At 44.0% G+C, this 22186-nt stretch overlaps 1 protein-coding gene across 3 annotated transcripts in view; it reads left to right on the top strand.

The window, feature by feature from the left end:
• Positions 1 to 22186, top strand: part of tmem63c (transmembrane protein 63C) — a 54020-nt gene that overhangs the window by 11019 nt on the left and 20815 nt on the right. Inside the window, exons 2-4 of one of the 3 annotated variants that reach the window (XM_036542622.1) lie at positions 11730 to 11821; positions 15006 to 15285; positions 21779 to 21858. In XM_036542622.1, the coding sequence (XP_036398515.1) occupies positions 15079 to 15285; positions 21779 to 21858 (287 nt within the window). In that variant the 5' untranslated portion in view covers positions 11730 to 11821; positions 15006 to 15078. The remainder of the gene's footprint in view (positions 1 to 11729; positions 11822 to 15005; positions 15286 to 21778; positions 21859 to 22186) is intronic. The other 2 variants (XM_036542623.1, XM_036542624.1) reach the window with 2 other exon arrangements.

Genomic DNA, 22186 nt, shown 5'->3' with positions numbered 1-22186 from the left:
GGAAACAGAAAAGGTTTTCTTAAACGGAATTTAAGTTCAAACCTACTTCATTCTAAGTGAAGGAATAACAAACTGATTCAGTGACGCAGAGATAACTTCTTGTTTTTGTTACGAACTTTCAAGCACGTTCATTCCTCCTCCGTGGTACCTGGATTTCATTTCAGTTGGGTTATAAGGTCTTTTCCTTTCATTAGCATATGAAACAAAAGTCCTGGAACCACAGCGAGGGCTGCAGTGTGCTCGAACCTCCTTCATTTCAATTAACGGGTTCTTGGTATTCAGCGGCACAGCACGTCCAAAGTGAATGACAGATTTGGAATTCAAGTCCACTGCCCCAGAGGCCGTCTTTCATGTCGGCAGCTTGTTATTCAGCAGCTAATCCTTGTATTGTGGCTTAGGATGATCTGCGTTCTGTGCTGATAAGCACGGAGAAGGGGGGCGTGGTGGTGGTGACAGTGGTGTCAGCAGTGTGTTCCTCTACATGACAGACTGAAAAAGAGAAAGCAGTTGAACTTGTGTGGGCAAATGATGCCAGTGACTCTGCCACAAGTGTCAGCGCTCGGCTCACAGAACACATGAGAGACGGCGGAGGAGAGGGAGAGGATGGAGAAGGGAGGGAATGCGAGAAGGGATGCGATAAAGGAGAAAACACTCTGATCCAAATATCACAGCATTTAATATAAGAGCATTGCTTCAGAAACGGTATCCTTATGCGCATCATCTTCAAGCCTGTCCCAAAAGCAAGTGACTCATTCAACTGTTCTGCAAAAGAGCTTCAACCCCAAACAGAGGGCATGTCCTTTTATTTGTCTGACTGGTATATCGCCGCCACCTCTCTGATGGTGCCTAATGAACTGGCTCTTTCTGTTCTCCCTCCAGAAGCCCCACCGGGTTCTTTTGCTTTTGGTAATGAGGATGAGGTGGGCGGGGCACAGTGTGGATGCTCATGCATATTCATAAGCTTGGTGCCTTGGGGAGGAAGTGGTGAGTGCGAGTTCCCTTTTTCCAGACAACTTTCCGCCAAACAAGCAACAGCCGCGACACAAACAAACAGCGCCGGGGGGAGAGGGTACAGTATGTACAACAGTGCATGGATGGCTGCCTGTGCACTCTGCTGCGAAAACCAAGCCCTCGTCCCTGAGTCATTTTATTCATGGCAATTGCCAGTCGTTCTGATCTTTTGCCGAAAAATTCTCTTGATCGCAAGGAGTGACAGTCGACACGATACTGCAGTTGAGTTGATTAGAGCTTGCGCATAATTTATGGGCCATTTCTTGCCATCTCAGTTCCTCTGGCATCATTTCTTTGCTGAGGTGGGTAATGAATCTGGGAGCTGCCTGACAGTTTTACTTGCCAGGAATCCTCTTTCTTTCGTGGTTTCTGGTTTGCATTATCTGACCATAAAAATCACAAAAAAAGAGATATTATGTTGCATGCACTGGAATATGTGTGCCCTGTTAGCTATTCTGTGCCTTTGCCGAATCTCTGTGTGTGTGTATATGGTGTGTTGTGGCTGGACAGACTGTGATGTTTCTGACAGATTGGGACACACTGCATAACAGGAGGAGCTTACTTTGGGATCTCCTTTTGACTCTCACAGGTCATTTCACTTTCTGAGCAAACAAGAAAGTAGATTAGAGCCAGAGAAAGTAACCCTATGCTCCAGGGGTTGCGCTGGTGATCTGCCAAGAGCCTTCTGCACGCCATGGTGCAGCTGCACCTTGTATTGTGTTCATCTGCAGTGTATATGACATACACTCTTTAACCTGTCCACACTAGCAAAGTGTACACAGAGTACTACATTAGGAGACACTCACATAGGTGTAAAAGCAATTAATTAGCATGTAATAATAGGTTATTTCCTCTGCCTCCTGCTGTCTTGAAAGGCATGATGGAACCAACAAATGGTTACTTCCTTCGCTGGCTGCCTCAGCATTTGATTACTTTCATATTGTGGCAAATTTCATGCAGTAAATAATGTGAAGCAGGAAGTAACACCACTGCATGCTCCCATAGTCCCCTGACTGAGCTGTCCTTTTGTCACAATTTACAGCTTGATGGCTACCTAGCAACTTATCAACACAGGAGCAAATGAACAAATGCTGTAATGAGAAAGAATGGAGACCTTTATTTTCCCTGCAATATTCTCTTTGTTTTTCTTGATGGATTCAATTTTCATGTTTCCCTCTGCAGATGGCATGCTTCACAGCTGGATGTGTGAGGTTACCTGCTGGGTAATATGCCTATAATAAGTAGCTATGAGACAAACGATAGCAAGGTCATGTCATGTGGCAGAAGAAAATTATATCCAAAAAAGGCCATGTAAATAAACAGCAGAAGTGATAGTAATTGGCATAGTGCTCTAGATTCTAGATAATGGACCTAGATATTTAACAAGCAAACAGGATATTCCATTCATAGGAAAAAAGAACAGTGGATCTTCACGTCAGATGCAGTAAATTTCATGCTAAATTCCACTTCAGTAGTTCTTTTGACATTGATTTAAAAAGTATCGTTAGACTGTCTTATTCCATAGAGCAAGGCCAGGGGACAGGTCTGAAGACCGATGAAAAGCTATAGTTATAGCTTTCAAGGTTACTATGGTTTTTATGCAAGATGCATTATCCCCAAGAGTCATGTGAGAGCTGCTTCATTCCCCGGTGATTAGGAACAGTGTGAAACAGGGAAGCTACGCAGAGTATCAGATAACAATGTTGTGCATTCGTCTCTGTCATCTTGTCCCAATGGAGTGAGAAAGTGGTCTATATGCTGGCATGTCTTATGTGGCTGGTGATGCTTCCCTCATGCTGAAAAAACTCGCTCAGACAGTGAGGCCTGAAAGCCACCAGGCGGACCTGCAGTTTTGTCTTGTGATTGTGATTCGTAATTAATGCTCTCAAAATTGCACCAGCCTCCCATTTATAATAGAACTCAGAGTCTCCTCAGAGGGCATTTGTGCCTGTTGCGCCCACATTGTGCTCTCAGCCTGCCTGGCAATGGAATTGCAGAGGACAGAGCATTTAATTGTTTTGGGGAATTAAAGACTCACCCTGTGTGTGTGTGTGTGTGTGTGTGTGTGTGTGTGTGTGTGTGTGTGTGGGTGGGGGGGGGGGGGGGGGTTGTCTGGTACCTCCAGTGTCTGGTAGTGTGGGGAGTACAGTGGCTGATGTGTTATACTTCAGACGCTGTGATCTCATTCCCTCTATCTGTGATTTTATCCATTTCTTCATGATGGCTGCCAAGGTGCCGTAAAAGAGCGCACACACAGCTTCCCATTCCGTTGCAAACAGAATGCTAGTGTTTGCATCAAGGTGGGGGGGGGGATCTCTGGAGAATCCTTGTGCTCTAAAGCACAGACCTACATCAAATGGCTTGAGGACATGAATGACCAGGTTTAGTTGGTATGACTGTCTAGTACATTTTGGGCTCTTTTAACTGATTGACCTGATTTGGGTTTTTTTTACCTGAAGCTTCACTTGGATGTAAATATTGAAGAATTATTGAAGGAGGTAAAATCCTTTATTTCAGGTTTGCTAGCTGTGTTGCTTTATCTCTTTAATGTGAAAGTCATGTGTGGCAAAGGCCAAGCAGATGCATGTCTGGGCGTTGGGAATGTCATAGTCCCCCCGAGGCTCTGCTGGGGTTCTTTCGAACCCCCCCCCCCGAGTTCTTCTTGTAGATCATCGATTGCAGACACAGCTCCAGCTCAGCTGTTTTTCTGGTGCGTTGACTTAATGAGATGGCCAGAGAACGCTGCTCCCTGCCAGTGAGCTCATCTGCCACCAAACCTCAGCAGAAATCCGGGCGTCATCAACCCTGCGCCTCTCCGCGCGTGCCAGCAACATCCTCCGCCCGGCTAATGCTCCTCTGCTCTGCTGCCATCTCGAACCTCAACGCCACGCCCACGACGCAGCATCTCCAATGACATGGAACTGAAGTCTAGTCCCCTTACGTCCAGAAAGATGTGTCTCCTGTCCAGGAGTGAGTAACGATGCTGAGTGTTTGGCTGTGGTGTGGGGGGCATGGGAGAGCTTGCAGAGGGGTGGAGTTTGGCAGAGGGCAGCAGGAGCCCGGGAGGCGAAGGAGAGCGAGGGGAGGTAAATATTAGCAGAGCGTAATGGGCAGCCCGTCCTCTCCGTGCTCACGGCTGATGGAGCTGTGTATGTATGCATCTGTGCATGCATGCGTGTATGTACGCCTGCATGCATGTGTGTGAAAACAGGATGCTTCAGGTCCATGCTTGTGTGTAATGTAGGATTAGTGCTTATATTTGTGTATCAATAGTCTCTGTGTGTGTGTGGGTCCATGCTTTGATTGTGAGCAGTGTCAGAGGAGTAATGCTTGTGTGCCATATGTGTATGTTTGTATATACAAGTGTGTGCGTGTGCATGTGTCTGCAAGTGGCATTGTGTGTGTGTGTGTGTGTGTGTGTGCGCACGTGTGTGTACATGTGTGTGCATGCGTACATGTGTTGTGTGTGTGTGTGTGTGTGTGTAAATACAGGGGCCGTCTGCCGTGTAGGAGAGGGAGAGGAGGCTCCTGCCCTCTGCTTACTCTGAGCAGGAAGGAGGCCGCTGCGGTATCGCTGAGTCATGGAGGCTGAGGCGTGACTGTAGTGTTGATGCTGGGAAGCGGGGCCCTGCTGCTCCACTGCTGGTGGCGCTGTGGCGCAGTCCGAGGGGGAGCCGGCAGGGGCAGGGGCCAGCCAGCACTCCCGTGCACGCCTGCAGAGAAGAGGGGAAACTGGACCCTCCCTGGAGAGGGAGAGGGAGGGGCAGGAATGACAGGGAGGTAACCATAGAGACCCAGGGAATGACTTGAGTGAGGATCTGAGCTTTGCCCCCACAGTAATTTCTCTAGAAGTGCCATTGGTTGGTATTTTAAGACACGGAGAGACCACGTTAGTGTACAGTGGGCGGAATGAACGTGTAACATTAACTACTATGATTCCTCTTTCATTATTACTGTTCTAAAAGTGGAATTTGTTTTGCTAATCGCACTGCAGGCTTCAGCTGTTCATGAGGAAGTAAAGTGTATCACAGCCTTCTCATTCCTATGATATGGGAGAGAGCTCTCCCTCTACAGGGAAATCAAACTAAATATGGGTCACACTTGACTTGACTATGATGTGCCATGAAATACATGATGGGAAAGCTGGAGGCTGTCATGACAGGCGGTTCAGTTATCATACTTATTTCTTATTGACATTGAAGACCTCCAGACCCAAAGTTAATAAAATAGTTCACCAATCACCACCATTGTCACAAACCATGAGGAAATGGCATCTACGGTCTGAATGATAGATCCTCAGCTGGGCACTGTCAGAATTAATAGTCAACAGACTGTTCTTAGAACTGTAACTGATCTCCATGTAATGAAAGGACAGGCTTTGTACTTGTACTGCCAGAATATTTATTGAAAGGGCAAGCCTCAGTGAGATGTCCTCAGTAATAGGTATTCAAAATGCATGCTTTCAGTAATGATAAGGCCTATTTATGGATGGGTATTGTCCTCCAGGGCTCCTCAGGACAATGTATTGCTCATCAAATGTTGTATGTAATAATGTAGTTCAGTTTTTCCTGTAGTCCACCAGCTGATACACTATATGATCACCTATCACTGTTGGGGGGCACGGAGTTGGGGGTATTAATGAAAGTAGAATTAAAGAGTGAAAACATTCCATCCCAAATGGTGGATGGCATATAACATTCTTAGTCTCCCAGGTAACCAGTTCTATTCCCTGGAAATTCCAGTGCAGCAGTACCATTGTGTGATTGGTTCATTTCAGCTGTAGCCCCATTGCCAATGGGGAGTCCTTTCAACACATGGATCCCAGGGGACTCCCTGGAGACCATGTGATAGTGTGAGTTAAAAAGTCAAGCCTCACATTGAATAATCTTTAAACCCACCCCCCAGGGGATCCTGTTTCCCCAAATGCAGCTCATAGTCTTCTGTCATTCCAGTATTGCAAGTTGAAAAGCTGTCACCTCAGAACAGGGCTCAGTAAAACTGAGAGGGATTTTGCTGTATTTGCTGCCACCACCAAAGCAAATGCTTCCCCAATAGTTGCGCCACTGAAGGCATTACTGCTATCTTTACTGCTACAGCCATATCTGGTGTTACTAATGAGTACCGTTAATGCAATCAGCTCTCTTTGTGGCGCCTTGTAGGAAACAAAAGCAGAATTCTCAGTAGTGCGAAGATGATGTTGAGTTCATTTTAACGATGTTTAGCTGATGCTGTCATTGTGCGATTTGCTCTGTGTCATTGTATAATTGCTCTTTTTGCATTGCAATTGTTGTATTTGTTATAATTTCACACCCACATTACTACAATGCAGACTTTGACGTACATTCTAGCATCTCATTTATTAAAGACATTTTACTAATTAAACTTTGATTTCATTGAAGTAGAGTGGTGTCTTTTCAGAGAAACATGGGTGATGTAGGGGAGGCTTCATTTTATAATATGGGGCGGTGTAGTATTACAGTATAAAGGAGTGCTGCGTTTGCTCTCTCCCTGAGCCAACTGCACTCACCAACAGCAAATCTTTTGTTGTGCAGACAAAAGGCTTTGGAAATCAGGCATTCTGCACATGATGCTGAAACACCTGAGACGCCTGAGTTATTGCCATTGGTTTCATTTTCAGCCAATGACAGACACACATATTTCTTTAATGGCCTGCAATCAGTGCCAGGAAAGGAGTGCCGTCACCGTGGCAACGGTGGCACTCAGGGCCCGAGGTTTATCGTTGGTCTGCACCATTTCCATCTGTCGCAAACCACTCCCCCGGCCAAGGGTGCAGTTCAGCACTGGGACGCCCTGTCTGACCAGCTGGCCCACGCCCTCTGCCGCAGTCTTACAGGTCAGGAAAGGGGGGTAAACATACAGGCGAGACAGTAACTTCCACTCTTCCCTCTGCAATTGCAACAAGCTTGCAGCTCTCGCAGGTACCTTTTTCTTGCAGATTGATAATGCGTAGAGACGCTCACGTCCGGAGGTTTCAGCAGAGACACTGTGGGAGGAGATCTGGAGTGTTTGCTTTGCCTCTAGCTTTCCTGTTGAGCTGTGCTGTAAGTTGATTTTCCCATCCTGCTGAACTCTGCTGCAGCAAGGTTTCTGTGAGCTGCAGCATTTGTAAATCATCTTGCCAGAGCTGTGGCGACTCTTTCCCAGCCCCAGAAATTTGGGATCGTGTTTTTGTTTATTTTTCCCAATCTGTGTGATGAATGCCATCTTTCACAAAGAGTAGCCCTAGAGGGGACATGACACAGAGAAGATGTGTCCCCCTCATGCCCCATCCCTCCCTCTCCCCCATAACTCCAGCACCATTTTCTGTCTCATATATGTCGAGGCTAGGCCAGCACACTCCTAAACTCCTGTGTGGGTTTAGTTATTCAAGCCAAAGGTGTGTTGTATTCTTTTCTCAGAATCCCTTGGAAAGCAGCCCAAAAAACTGAAGGTCTGTTAGCTGCCGAAGCCCCCTTGTGTGTGTTTGTATGTGTGTGTGTGTGCGTGTGTGCGTGTGTGCGTGTGTGTGTGTGTGTGTGTGTGTGTGTGTGTGCCGTGGTTAGACAGCCTGCGCTGTAGATCAGCTGAGGCTCAGGGGCCTTGAAGGAGAGGGAGAGCGTTTTAGCGCTCGCTGTGGCAACAGTGCTCACATCTGTAGTCTTGCTCCCCCCACCCCTCGGGGGATACACTGTTTGTGTCACATGGCCTCCACACCGATGTGTAGAAACAAAAGCATTGCGTCTTAGCCAATGGCGTTTTTCACGCCACTCCAGCAGTCATCACGTGACTTTCCCTCGAGCTGGCTCCAATCTGTCGCATGAGATGCCGATTTCTGCCCCTCTTAGGTGGGCATTAAACCAAGATTGATCGTGGATGCAATTCTGTTTTGAACACAGTGCAAAAAATTCCAGTAGTTGTAGACTGTTTATCAGGCAAACTTTGGCTCAGAAGCCACGCAACAGGCCACTGCCCAGACACAGCAAGTCACTGAGGCATGCAACAGATTACAAACTTACCGTCGGAAATAAGCAGACCTTGTCAAAACATGTTGTTGTTTTATATTCATTTGCTTACTTCGCTGACACTTCAGCCAGACAGACTTCCAAGGCCATCCTGATAAGATGCATATTGCATATTAATGCGTATCATATCAGCAAGAACATGGGGTCTGTCTTAAACAAGCAGCTGCACACTATTAGATGTTAAGATGAATAATGTGCTGAAATGTGGGCAATCTGGGTATTCAACAGATTTTGCTTTAGTGTGCACATACAGTAAGATACAACATTCTTCCTTTAAAGCAGCTGCCCACTTTTCAGACTATGATGTGTGAGATCAACATTGCAGTAGGTTTCATCAGATTTCATTCAGGTTTTGAAGCGATCATGTACTGGGCACTTGGTGCAGGATTCATCCAGGCAGTGGGAACTAAGGTGAAGTCTGGACAGGGCTTTATTATAGATATTAAAGGTAATAAATCAACATTTAAGATCTTGCTGTCCTGAAACACCAAACATGAATGAGCACTGTTCAAGTAGAGAATTACATTTCAAGTGTACTGTTCTATGAAGAGGCTGTGAATGAATCTCCTTCTGTAACTATAACAGCACGATAATGCATGTGTCATATATGGTTTGGTAATATCTTTTATTTTCTTTTCCCCCTTTTATGACACCCTATTTTATAATAGGCGATGGTACGTTAGGCTTGTGTCACCTCGGCAACCTCTGCAGTGCAGGAGCGCTGAAGCGAGAGGAATGCGATATTTTGCGAAACTCACACCCAGCCAACGGCTATTTTTCGCAATATAAGTCACACAGTGTACCACAGAGGGGTGGGCGGTCACTGGAGAGGAAGTTGCTACTCCACTGATGTCATCAGAGCAACTTGCAGGCACCTGACAAATTGCAGGGTGTCTGAGAGCAGTGAGACAAGGAAACCCTGGCTGACCCCCCCACCCTTATCCAATCTGTCAGTGTCAGCAGATGGCAAGAACATGGGCTCCACTTACATTTAAAAAGAGCACCCTACTCATTGAGCCACCCGTGAACCACTCGTGACTGAGCCATTTGGTTCATTCATATCAGTTTCTCCCCTTGGATCTTGACTGAAATTTTGCTTTCAACAGAAACTGTAAACAGGTACCTCCTTTGGTCAGATAGCAATATCACTGTGGGTTCATCTTTGTATCCAGAAATTTTAACTTCAGCATAGTTATTAACACCTCAAAATGGGGATTTTTCCCTTTCAGTGAGTTTCTGAAGGCTTTTAACTGCTTTGTCTTTTTGTTCAGAGCATTGCGACCAGTGTTTATGACTTTATGGTGTATGAAATGTGGGGAACAGAATCATGGTGCAGAGCCTCGTTAGGATTTGGGAACAAGTGTGGTTCAGTCTTTTTTACTGGCAGTAGAATAACCGTCTTGTCAGATCAATGGGATTGGAAAGTATGCATACCGTCTGGTACCTCCCTCTTTCTCAGTCCTAGTTTACCATAGCTTAGTCCAATCACCATAGCGGGGTCAGTGGGGTATGATCTTTTATATAGAGTTAGATCAGAGTTAAATCTCACATTTTTTCAAGTGTTAAGATTTTAAGTGTCTTCAGCACAAAGCTCGATAAAGACTGACTGCAAGGCAAAGCATTAATAATAAATGATTAATTAAAATATTATTTATAAAAAATATTGCATTTTCCTCTGCATATGTTTGAACAACAGCTATTTAAAAAGTGTACTTCAGTTGGCATAGATTTTGTGTTTAACATGTTTTAGAAGATTTCAGAAAACAAATGCATTTATAACCAACTGTATATTTTCGTTATTGATACATTTTCATAATTGTCACCACATTGATGGTAGCAATAGATTTTTCTCATTTGAAAAACTGTTTCTGCATATGTGATCAGTAAAATGACGGAGTGCATTAGTGCAGTCAAAATTAGATTTCTTGGTAAATTGGTAAACCTCACATGTTGAAGAAGAAAAGCTGTGCTTCTTTGCTGAAAGAACACTGTTCACCCCTGACATGTGTTTGTTCCTGAGGCAATGAGAACCAGGTCCATGGTATGTTAATGGTTCATTGAGAAGAAGTATGAAATAAATAAAGGCAATAAACTGCATCAGGACAATAAGCAAAAAAAACAATATTTCCTGTCTCTGTATTTTCTGTTTTTTTTTTTTAATTTCTGTTTGAAAGATATTCAATTAAATTATTACTGTCGTAGTGAACATTATGAAAATACAGCTTTGCCACTTTAATAACTTGCAACCTACTGACAGAGAGGACAAACCACTTCATGCATTAAGTATTTAGCATTTATACAGTACATATTTAACTCCTTAGACTGAAGACAGATCAATGTGCACAGCGAATGTTAAATCCAGCCTCACTGAGAATGCCCAAAATAAATCTGTGATCTCACAGTCAGGGCCACATCCTCCTACTCACATAGATTGCCCGGCCCACTCCCATGCCCCTTCTGTGGGGAACCTTTTGCCGGGGATGGCCAGCATTGTAGTAAACCAGGGACCAGGGACCATATCCCCAGCTCCTGACGGGGGATGTCCAGCTGCTTTGAATGGACACAGTAGGACTGCCAACAATTTGAGAGAGACCTCTTTATGTAGGCAGATGGTGCATTATGATGGATTCTGGTGTGGTGAATGATGACAGGCCAACTGCTTTCCGGGTAAAGTACTGACATGACTTGCCAGGGTAGGTGTGGATATGGGCCCGTAAGACTTTAAATGGGCTTTGTGTGGCAGCTGTCCACACAAATTCCTGCTTTCTCACTGTAGTTTGCTTTGACTGCTGAACCAAGAAGTTCTAGGAGCAAGAGTGACCTACAGGGCTGTACACTGCTATTCATATCAGAGTGTGTGGGCATCTGATCTCTCTAGAAGAGCCGCTCCTCTCCTGCTCCTCCTCTTGTCACAGCATCCCAGTGTAGCAACCTCTTAGCACAGGCACGGTGCTTTGCGAAGCAGTCGAGCGGGTTAAAGGGTTAAGTCACTCTCCAAAAATGACGCGAGCAAAGCAGGCTGAAACCGATTCCCAAACTCGCCCACTAGCAACGGCAGGGGGAACGTGCTGCCGTGACATTAGCTGCCCATCTGTGGAGGGCTGGAGTGACGCATCTCCTTGAGAGCGCCTAATGTCTCCCCTGCGCTGCACAGGAAGTGACATCATCAGCATTCCCAGACCCAGGGTAGAGGGTGAGGGGACCACCCCCCCCTCCAGGGCGTTCATCTGCCAGTCTGATCCGACTCTCAGGACGGGGGCCTTTCAGCACTCTCTCCAATGATAATTAAGGGAGGAAAGAGCTCCTTCTCATTAAAGCTGGAGAGCAATAAAGCAGTCCGTTGGACAGGCTCAGTGACTCATTGCTGGCTGCTTGTTGCTGCTCCTAGGAGTGCTGCACTGTAGATTTTAATTTCAATGCAAATGTATTTCTATCATCAGGACTTGGAACACTAAGTTTAATAACTCAGATTTCAAAAGCTCATCAGAGTAATGACAACACAAAGTGCACACAGGCCAATTCAAATGGCTGGGCACAACTGGATTACTACGTCTTCTGCTTAGGACTCCAACTTTCATCTCTGTCTATGCATGAGTGTGTGGAGGTCTCTAGAGACTGCACACAACGAAGACCCCGGCTTTAAAGGTAACTTAGGATGCTGTGTTTTTGATTAATTGTGTCCTGTGTTTTGTTCAGGACTGAGCAGAATTTTTAGATGCCATGCGTGACCTTTGACCTCTGGTGGGAGCCGCTGTGTGTTACTGATCTGAAGCTCTGCTCACTTTACGGTAAGATGGCCCTCTGACCACATCATCAAAGAAGTCCATCACTGATGGATTGGGTTGGGGTTGTGTGGGTCTGGATGACTAACAGTTTCATATCCCTAGTGCTACTGCAGGCTTCTGTGTAATGTTTGTCTCTGGGGGAGCAGAAAGGTTCAACTCTTACATTATGATACCAGTGAGACGAACGGTCCCTTATACTCTGGCACACTTTAAAGGAATTTAATTATTTATTGCATTTTATTTGGAGGTCCTTCAGTATTGAGGTGGATGAGGTAGTGGTCTGTGATCAATGCAGGCAAATTCCACTGGGTCACTGTGTCTCAAGACTGAAATGTTTGTTCCTTAATCTTCATTTGCACCTAATAAACCTGACTGAGACATATAGCTTGGAGCTGCACATTAATATTGCTTAACTAGAGTGAAGAGCTCAGGGAGGGCCTTCATAGGGCAATAATTCCCACCTCAGGGGAATAAGAAAAGAATTAAACACCTCTCTTCTTGTAAAGTGTGCTCAGGAGGATAAACAAGGAATTACTGGCAAAAATGAGTCAAAAATGCTAAGATGCTAAGATTTTGCTATGTTTTGTGGTGAAGACCAGGCCCAGAATTATCTCTGCTGATTTTGATGTTCCATTTCCAGTGATCCTTCAGGTGGGAGATTCTTCCAGTTCACTCTTTCATAGGACTAGCCTTGTAAAGCTGATACATCAAGACTCAAACGTGGAGAATTTGATCAGGGGATCCCAGTGAGACACTTGAATGGTGCTGTATAAGCAATCCATTATTATTAGTAGTAGCATTGATGTATATATATTCAGAGTAGACTAAAATGTTACAATGAGCTGCCGCTTCAGGCTTCAATTTGCAGAGATGGCATGAGCAGCCAGACTTCTTTTATAAACTTCTTTTATCAACTTTCAAATCAATAGTAAGTTACACCAAACTAAATAGTAAGCTGTTTTACAGTTTCCCAAAGTAAGGTATTGGTGGACGCCATCTTGCTCTCTAGCTCAGTCTGTCCCTGCATATATGGGGACAGCCTATCTCCGATGCTTCTGCCCAATATGGTCATGCTCAGCGAGGCACATCTCATCCATTCATTTAAGGAGATGTCATCTGTCAACAGCCTGCCAGCGACAAAGCATGGCTGGTCGTTAACTCTATTGAGAAACAATACACTGCAGCTCTGTATTTAAGCTATTTAAGCCCTCTCAGAGTTGTGGACTGTGCCCTGTTAATTGAGTTTTATGCCCGTTTGCCTTGTTGCATTTGGCTGGAAGTGGCTGGCCAGGCCCTTAATGCAGTTGCTGTGGCTCTGTTATCTCTGGCTGTCAGGGCCAAGGACAGCTCCAATGTTGACCGCTCCAGGTACTTTGAATGGAAACCTAATTAATTGTTTCCTAATGTGGAGCAGTCACCAATAAGCACTAAGCAAGCATTGGTTCAACCTTTTCAACACATCGCATGCTACGTTACCTTCAAGTGAATTCTTGCATGAGCCGTGAGTCACTATGCTACATTACTGTGGTTCTGCAAATGGATGTAATATAGGATTATCTGTAGCTCTTGTCCTGGAGGACTTGTGTTTTCCGATGCAGCTTCAGGGGTCTGCAGGGGTCATGTCAGTTGTCTGTTCAGATTGTTGGTGTCCCGCTGACAGAGAGAGGGTTGAATCACACTAACAGGAGGAAGTAAACTTTGGCTAACTAAGGCCTGTGGACAACCAGGAGCGCATTGGTTTGTGAGGACCGGAATATGAATTGTCCAGAATGAATTGCTGTGCACTCAGGTGAACAAATACGAAGTGAACTGAAATCAACAGGAAAAACCATGGCAACGAGTCTCATAAAAGAAACCTATCCCAATGTATTACCTCAGCAAACAAAGACAAGCATCAGCCACCATTTTCATCAAAGTTCATTGTGACCTTCGCTTTAAATGTGTACTCTGTAACTGCGCGTCGAGGCCTTGTGCCAAAGAAGCGATCCACAGAAGACCCTGTCGATATTAGGAGACAGAGACACACACAAAGCAGGCACTGAAGGCGAGGTAGACGCATATTCTGTGAGCTTAAGCAGGAAGCAAGTACAAGTCCTTCATAAATGTGTCTCAGCCATTGAAGAGGGAAAAGGCTTTGGTGTATTCATTAAAAAATAAATGTATGGAAGCCTTGAGCATGAGTGTTTTCTGTTCAGTTGAATTTTAACCCTTTGGGGATGCATGAAGATAGCTGAGGATGGCCTATTGTGTCATTAGTGACCAGAATAAATAGTTTATTGGTTAGTTGGAGAACTTGTTCAGCTAATTAGTTATTTGCAGTGGATCGTGGATATTTTCCCCAGAGCTGTGGCTTTCATGTAGTTGCCTTGTTAATATAAAGGCCTATGAATTAGAGCTCTCGTGTACACAGCAAGGGCACAATAGTAGAGGCATGAGCTGGCTTCAGGATACCCTGCTGGAAACAAGCTTCGTTATTCTTGCAGTGCCTCTTCACCAATCACACCAGGCGCTTGTAATTGCGATTTAACTCTGCAGGAAATGGGTACCTGTGCTCACTCGAACCACAGCTGCTGTTTTTCCATCCCCTGCACTCATAAAGACGCATAGCTTGTTTAAATTCATTGCATGTCTTGACACACCTGAGGCACCCGTTTTGTTGTGGGTGATTTTTTTTTTTTTTTGCTTTGTATCATGTTAATTTTCTCTTTTTGCTACCACCTTTAATGTGGATGCTGGAATGAGGGCACTGGCCCAATCCCTCCCTTGTGACAAACCTTGCGAATGCCGGGAAAATGGCAGCAGAGTCATGCTGATTACTGATGACTGTGATTAATAACTGTAAGAGATGAGGAGGACAGCCCAGCGTGAAAACAATCCTGTTTGATCTATTCTCTTCGGATTGTCACTCATCCACCGACACGCAAAAATAACAGCCGGGACTCCCTAATACATCAGTTACTGTCAGCAGCAGGGAAAATAATTGTGATAAAGATTTGCTGCTAACCTTCTCATGCTGAAATACATAAAAATGTTTACAGAAATGCTCCACTGTTACAGCAGGGACATGTTGCTATCCTCCTGACAACATACAGTAAGCGCTCATCAACAGGTGGCCTAAACATCTCACAAGAGGTGGGTGTGCATGGTGTGTGCAACATGGTTGTAATTAGGGGAACTGTTTTAACAGGCTTATCTGTTCGTGGATTTCATTCCACCCAGTGATGACTGCATGACTTGAGCCCGGGAACGGAGTTTAACCCATGGCGGGCCTGGAGCTGTCGGGGGCAGGGATCCCCAGGGGGGAGAGGGACACCGAGCTGGATGTCCTCAGTTTTCTGGACGCACTGGGGGTGGACAACGGCACGGCGGAGCGATGCTACCAGTCTCACTCGCGCAGCAGCGTCCTACAGGGTCTGCCCTTCGGGGGCGTGCCCACCGTCCTCGCCCTCAACGTGGTGCTCTGGCTGGTGAGTTAAGTTCTGCCTGTTCCTCTCTGTCTGTCTTCTGGTCTCTTTCTGTCTTCACCCTCTCTTTCTGCTGGCATCTCACTCTCCACTTCTTTCTTTCTCTCTGTCTCTCTCTCTCTCACGTACAAATTCAGATTCAAAATATGCCGACTGTTCACACTGTTGCCAAGCAAGCAAGTCCTGTTCAACACATTTACAGCATTTAATTTAAAAACTATGAGTAGTAAATTACGCGGGATTAATTACAGTAATTGCAATAATAATAATATGGAAAAGAAGAGGAAGAATACAAATAATACAGATAATAAAATAAAAACTAAACAAATAATTAAGTACGTCTGAACCTTAATTATTGAAAGTCCAGTTATCCTCTAGTTTGTGGAGTGATGCCACGTATTTGGCAGCCAAAAGAGTGCACTCTGGCTTTTCCCCTGAAAGATATGGGAGCATTTGTCTCCCTGAGAGGTTATGGAGCTCCTGTCATCTCTTCAAAAGTTGGGGTAAGAATTCCACTCTTAAATTTGAGCATTGATTGCAGTGTAAAAGGAAATGGAGTTGCATCTCTACCTCTGTCTGGGGGCACAGCCTGTCTTCCCTGGGCAGCCAGGTCTGCCTTTGATGGCAGTCATCGTGGACAAATAGTTTACCACTGTGTACTGTCTAAGGCCAAAAGCCTTCAAGTTTATTTTTGGTTTTTTTTACGATTTCTTTCCAATCTGTGATATACAGTATTTTTCTTGTTTTGTTATAGCTAGGTTGGCTGGAATTCTTTGTAATACAGTATTGCTGTTCTGAGGTTGAATGAGGTGAGGAGGGGTTAGTACAGTGAACCTCAGGACCAGCTGGCAGAGAGTTCCTCTCTGGATGTTTCTTTGCGATGCAGTACTTAGTGTAATTATGCCCTGCACATGTTATTTGGAGTTTTTTCTGTGCTCCTAGAATACAGAATTCCACATGCATGGTTTCAGTTAGGTGTTTTTGCAGAATCTTGTTATGTAAGTGGGCCCCACACTTCGCTGCCATACAGTGTATTTGGTTCTATGATTGCTCAGAAAATTTAGCCAGATCCATATTGGTATATCAAATTCAATTCAATTCAATTCAATTCAATGACTCTTTTTATGGTTTAGAAAGTCATTCTCTCTCTCTCTCTCTCTCTCTCTCTCTCTCTCTCTCTCTCTGTCTCTCTCTCTCTCTCTTTCTCTCTCTCTCTGTCTCTCTCACTCTAACCACAGATTCAGTTATATTGACATTTCAGTAGTTCTACTGCTTATGCGCATCATTAAATCTGCAGGATCATTACATTTCTACCACAGATATTTACTGTCTGAAAGTGTTTTATCTACCCAGCCATCTTTTGAAAATTCCAGTCAAATCAAATCATCTTTAATCATCATGACTTCACAATGTAGAGAACTGCCGACATGAGATTAAAGCGGCGCCCAACAACATTCCAGTTTCGTTTTGTAATATCACTTCACTTGTCAAATCGTGAGTACATGCACTCTCAAGAAAGGTTACATTTTAGTAGGGATGTAACCAGTGTGCGAAATACCCGGTGGCAATCGGGGGGGGGGGGGTCCCATAAATAAATAATTGTATGTAGTGTGTGGATTGTGTGTGTAGATTGTGTTTCATAGACGATCTGGCAACTTGGGTAACATCGGACAAACATACAAAACTTATGGATCCATGTATGACGATTATTCATAATAAAGTTTGCCATCCAAATTATGGGAGTTTCCTGGGAAAAACACCTGCGCACGTCTTTTGGCCACAACTTTTGAATCATTGCAATGAAAAATACATTACATTATTTTGTGTTTTTTTTTTCATACAAAGTGGGATTTAATGTCAGCCCTATGTTGGAGACAATGCAGAAATTTGATTACCGGAATAATACCGGATTTGATCAAAACCATATTACTCGACAATGCTTTGTCGCACAGAGAAACAACTAGTAGGCCTATTATTGGAAAGCATAAATTCTGCCGTTTTGATGTGCGGTAAGTTGTGATAGGGACTTCGTGACTTATTCAGCCGAGAAGCAGGAGTGTGAAAATAGGTGAAAAAATTAGTAAAGATGTTACTTTGCAGAAGTTTGATCTGTCTTCATAACGTGATTACTTCGGTATGTAGCCTACAAATATGTGGCTAGCATCATTACAAAGCTCTGGTTCCGCACTTTCTCGTGATATGTGTTCCATATTTATGCAATGCGAGTTCATGAGTATTTCAAACAAGAGTAGCGTAATGGGTGTGGAAATGGATGCAGAGCTGTATGCAGATTGTAACTGTGATTAAATTTGATGTAAATTCAAAATTATTTTTCTCTCCAACACTTTGTCGCATAGACAAGCAACTAGCATTGTTAGGGATGATTGCTTAGTGAGCAATTCAACCGAGATGAAGGCATGTGAATTTGGACACAGGCTGTGTCTGTCAGGCTTTAAGGCTTAAAAGACATTTTTAGTGACAACTGCAAGTGACAAATAATTTTTAAAAGATTTTTCCAGAGACCCCCCCAAAATTTTGCTGTTGAGGCTTTCAGGGGGTCTCAAGTGTCAATCAAGAGGTCTCGGACCCCCGAGACCCCCGTATTTCACACCCTGGATGTAAGGATGTACCGAATTTCGCAATATCGCGATAAAAAATGTCTCGATACTGTCATGGGACTGTGACGAAATCTACCAGGATATTACATGGTTATTTCGCTAGTATAGCTGCATTCTACTATCTCTCCTTGTCGAAAATTGTATCGTTTTTGTTTTGCAATTATTGTACATAGGCTACATAGTTCAATCATTCATTGCCAAAACAATTTATGCCAATTTTTGCACATGCTTAGGTCATGGCTGGCTACTTTTATTTTATTTTATTAAAGAGGGAAAGCAGAAGCACTTTAAGTTAAAAGGAAAAACAAATTTTATATGAATAAAAAATGCTGATTTATTATTTAATAAAGGACATTTTTTCAAGTCATCATTTTTCTTCGTTTTTTAATAATGCGATAAATATCTTATGGTGGACTTTTTATTGTGGTATTATCATACCGTGAGTTTTTGGTATCGTTACATCCCTAATTTTTAGCTGCAAATAGAGTGTTTTTTGTATTTATGTTTTGAATCTGAAGTTGACTGTTTACAAAGCCTCAAAACCTGTCGATCCCAGGGTGTCCTTATTTGGAAAGAGCTGGTGGATCTGTGTTCATAGGAGTTGTAGTCTCCCTGGCTTAAATGGTCCCTGAACAATGCTGCTCTTTCATAATTTGGATGTTAAGGAGAAATATTCCTATTCTCACGGTGTGTTTGTCTATCCCTTGGGTGCCCCCAAGCTTCTTCCTCAAACTGAAATGGACTGCATTGACATAATAATATATCAGCTGTTACATGGGGCTTTCCTCCCTGCTGAGAAATCAGATTTGCTGTTATTTGCCTCGTTGGGTGCCGAACGGATGTTCTCCGTAATCGCCCCGCTCACTCAGAAAGCGTTCCGAGAGGCTCTGAATGGAAACTGTCTTCCATCAGCTTCACGCATACCCCTCGCCATGACTTCTGCACCCCTTCCTAAGTCTGTTTGTCATTTCCTGATGGTTTAATTGGTTGAGTCAGGCTGTGCTGCTTCACTTCTCCTTCCATGGAGGATGCGCACGTCAGAGTCAAAGACAGCCAGGGGAAATGCCTCTGAGCTGTTAAGATTATGCAGAATAAATCAACTTTCTGTGATAGCTAAGACCACTGAGACAAGAAGCAGGAAAGGACAGCACAAACAGAAGTGGGGTATCTCTACAAATGGGCGTGTAGCTGTGTAATTGGCTGCGTCTGGAGCTCAAAGGCAGAGGGTTTGATCTCACTCGGGGGCCACCTGTCTCTGTGTTAATTAAGCACCTTGCAACTCAGTGAAGGTCAGCCAGCCAGAGCGGAGTGTTTCGGGGGGTAAATGCCAGGCTCCGGAGCTGGGCCCGTGGTTACCGCGTCACAGTGTAGCGACCGCGCGGGGCTGTAAGCACAGGGAGAGGGATGTGGCGTCTTCACAGGATCAGCTGAGCAACCAGCAGCAAAACCTGGAGATCGACGGCCTGAAAAACAACAGCAGCTGAAAAAGGACATGGCACCCGACTGCAACGAAGCAACAAAGACAGCCGTAGAATCACAGTAACACCAGAGAGGAAACGTGTGATGCTGTGATTTGAGGCAGCGCAAAATATTGAAGCGTGCACATTATAGCATGAATCACTGGAAAATATTATTAATACAAGGAAGTGAGTGATTATGGTGAGAATTTATATTTAGGTTGTTGCTGATGCATACTGAATTTTGAGTATATATTTTTTTCTAGTTAAACTCCTGGCCTTATTCTGATTTTATGGTGATAGGTGTAGTTTCAGTGAATTTTGCACTGTTGGGCTTGTGCTATGGGTCACTTGGCTAACAACAACAGGTGCCAAGAGACCACTGCAGCACAATCCTACACCACATACCTGTCATAAGTGAAGACTGCCATGAAAGGTTATTGTTGATATACAGAAATTGCACATACTGATTACTGTGTTGGACACACAGCTGGAAAGCCCCCCATCATGACCCTGCTATACTGATCTGCATCAGATCAGGACCGTATCTGGTTACCTCCCTTCCTGACCACATTCATGCTTCAGTCAGTGTGTATATGCTGACCGTTCCCTATCAGTTTCCATGACAACAACTTACATCTCTTAGAAAAGAAATGGCCCCGGTGTTATTGCTAATATTGGACCCAGCTAAGGCAGCACAATGCTGATAAGAATAACAGCAGAGGAAGGCTGTGCTGCTCCACAACACGAATTTCATAACGTGTTTATGCAGACGAGCTGGCCGCACATCCACTTGCTTAATGCCATGGGCTGTTTGATGTTCTGCGGGCAGCCGTATGGTGTAGCAGTAAGGAGCAGGGCTCGCTCAGGATAATATTGTAATATGATTTACCTCGCTCCATAGGTTCCCAGCTAATGGCAACAGTTCTGTCTATGTGGTGTCAGCGGTATAAGCGGGATACATCAGACAATAATGTTTAGGATGATTATGATTTATGATTTCTAGTCCAGCACATGCACACACCCAAAATTAGTTAACAGCCAAGGGCAGTGTATTCTGTTTAAATGGAACTCAAGTTCGTGAAAATCTGGCCCCAGAGCTCAAATGTTTAAAAGGAACTCAGAGGGGTAGAAATCTGGCCCCAGCTGTCTGCATTCATAAGGGCTGCTGTGTCCCTGACTGATCACATTAGAGATGATTGAGAGCACATATTTGATGTGCGTGTGTGTGTGTGTGTGTGTGTGTTTGTTTGAGTTCCGTTCTTGTTTACATGTATTGCAAACTGGTTAGCATATTACCAGGCTGCTTCATTATTACTTGCAGCAACTGATGAACTCCTATAGTCATTGCCATGAGCAAATATGTACCTGACACACTACTGGATTAACTAATGTAAAATACAGTGCTCACAAATATTTAGGACTGTACCCTTATGTGCATTTTGTGAAAACATATGTTATGAACCTATGAATTCTGGACAGTAGAATGAAATTGCCTTGCAAACATGTAAAGGCATATCATTAATACATTGAAAATAAAACTGATTTTTATTTTTGTTCTGTTGAATGGCCACATTCACATGATACAGTATGACTGACATATTGAATTTTTCTTTTCAGTTTTGAGGTGATTCAAAAATTGTAAATTGCAGGGGTGTCAAGCAGGTTTTGCTTTTCAATAGTAATCCTCATTCAAGTAACTGTCCAAAGGACTCTGTTTACATCAGTAATATTATTTGGTGGCCATTTCTGATCACTTGTGAAACTCTTAAACCACCAGCCTTCATGAAGCATGAGTCTGCATTACAACGGGCTTTTGTAATTTAATTCAGTCTTTCCATTTTGCAAATTGACATAAAAGTATTTAGAACACTAGCATTCATCACTTTATTACAGAAGTAATCCTATGCATGACAAATGAATAATAGATGAAATGTACTCTGTCCTCATGGTATTTGTAATTAGCCTATTTTGGTTTTCAGGTGTAGTGTAGTTGCAGTCAATGCTTGAGCACCAATTATTCAGCCATCAATATAGAATTTTGAAAACGTCAGTGTTGTTACATTCTCAATTCATGCTGATGAATCTGAAGGCGCATGCCAAAATCTGGAAATTATAGCCTCAATGTATTGCTGTTTTAATTTATCTATATTTATTATCTGTACGTGCTGTTGTGTGTGTACTAGTGGCCTGATATGATGTATATAAATTGGTTTGGCAATAGGTACTAAAGCTGTTCATACTAATAAAGCACCTTCGAGTCTGAGGGAAGGTGAGACCAGGAAAGAGTGTGACATGGAGAGAGTGTGACAGGGAGAAAGTGTGAGAGAGTGAGTGTGGCAGGGAGAAAGAGAGAAGGAGTGAGAGTGTGAGAGAGAGGAATTCTGGGAACAGTTCTGTCACTGCTGCCCTGTGTTGCAGCTCCTGCTGTTGATCTTTTCATGCCTGCGGAAGGCTGCGTGGGACTATGGGCGGCTTGCTCTACTGATGGACAATGACAGGTAAACACTTTTCCCAGAGAGCCTCACACACATAGCCCCACTGTCACGATGCCAGAGTAGGCAGAGTCAATCAATAACTGTTAGCATACAGACAAGTGCCAAGGCAGAGGCCTGCCTCACTCAGTATGAATGTTGATGATTTTCTATCCTGTTCCTGTCTCTGAACACCCCCAGTTTTACCGTTTGTTGTGAAATGTATTTTGATGTTGTGGTAATGGTTCCCCCTCCTGGATAAAGTGGGTATTGCTCAAATAACAATTTATTCCACATTCATTTGAGGATGTCTTTCCCTTTGTCCAAAACTCCTACAATGACGTGTATTCATCTG

This window comes from Megalops cyprinoides, chromosome 12, assembly GCF_013368585.1.
Source record: "Megalops cyprinoides isolate fMegCyp1 chromosome 12, fMegCyp1.pri, whole genome shotgun sequence".
Lineage (NCBI taxonomy): Eukaryota > Metazoa > Chordata > Actinopteri > Elopiformes > Megalopidae > Megalops > Megalops cyprinoides.
This window is presented reverse-complemented; position numbering and strand designations above follow the sequence as displayed.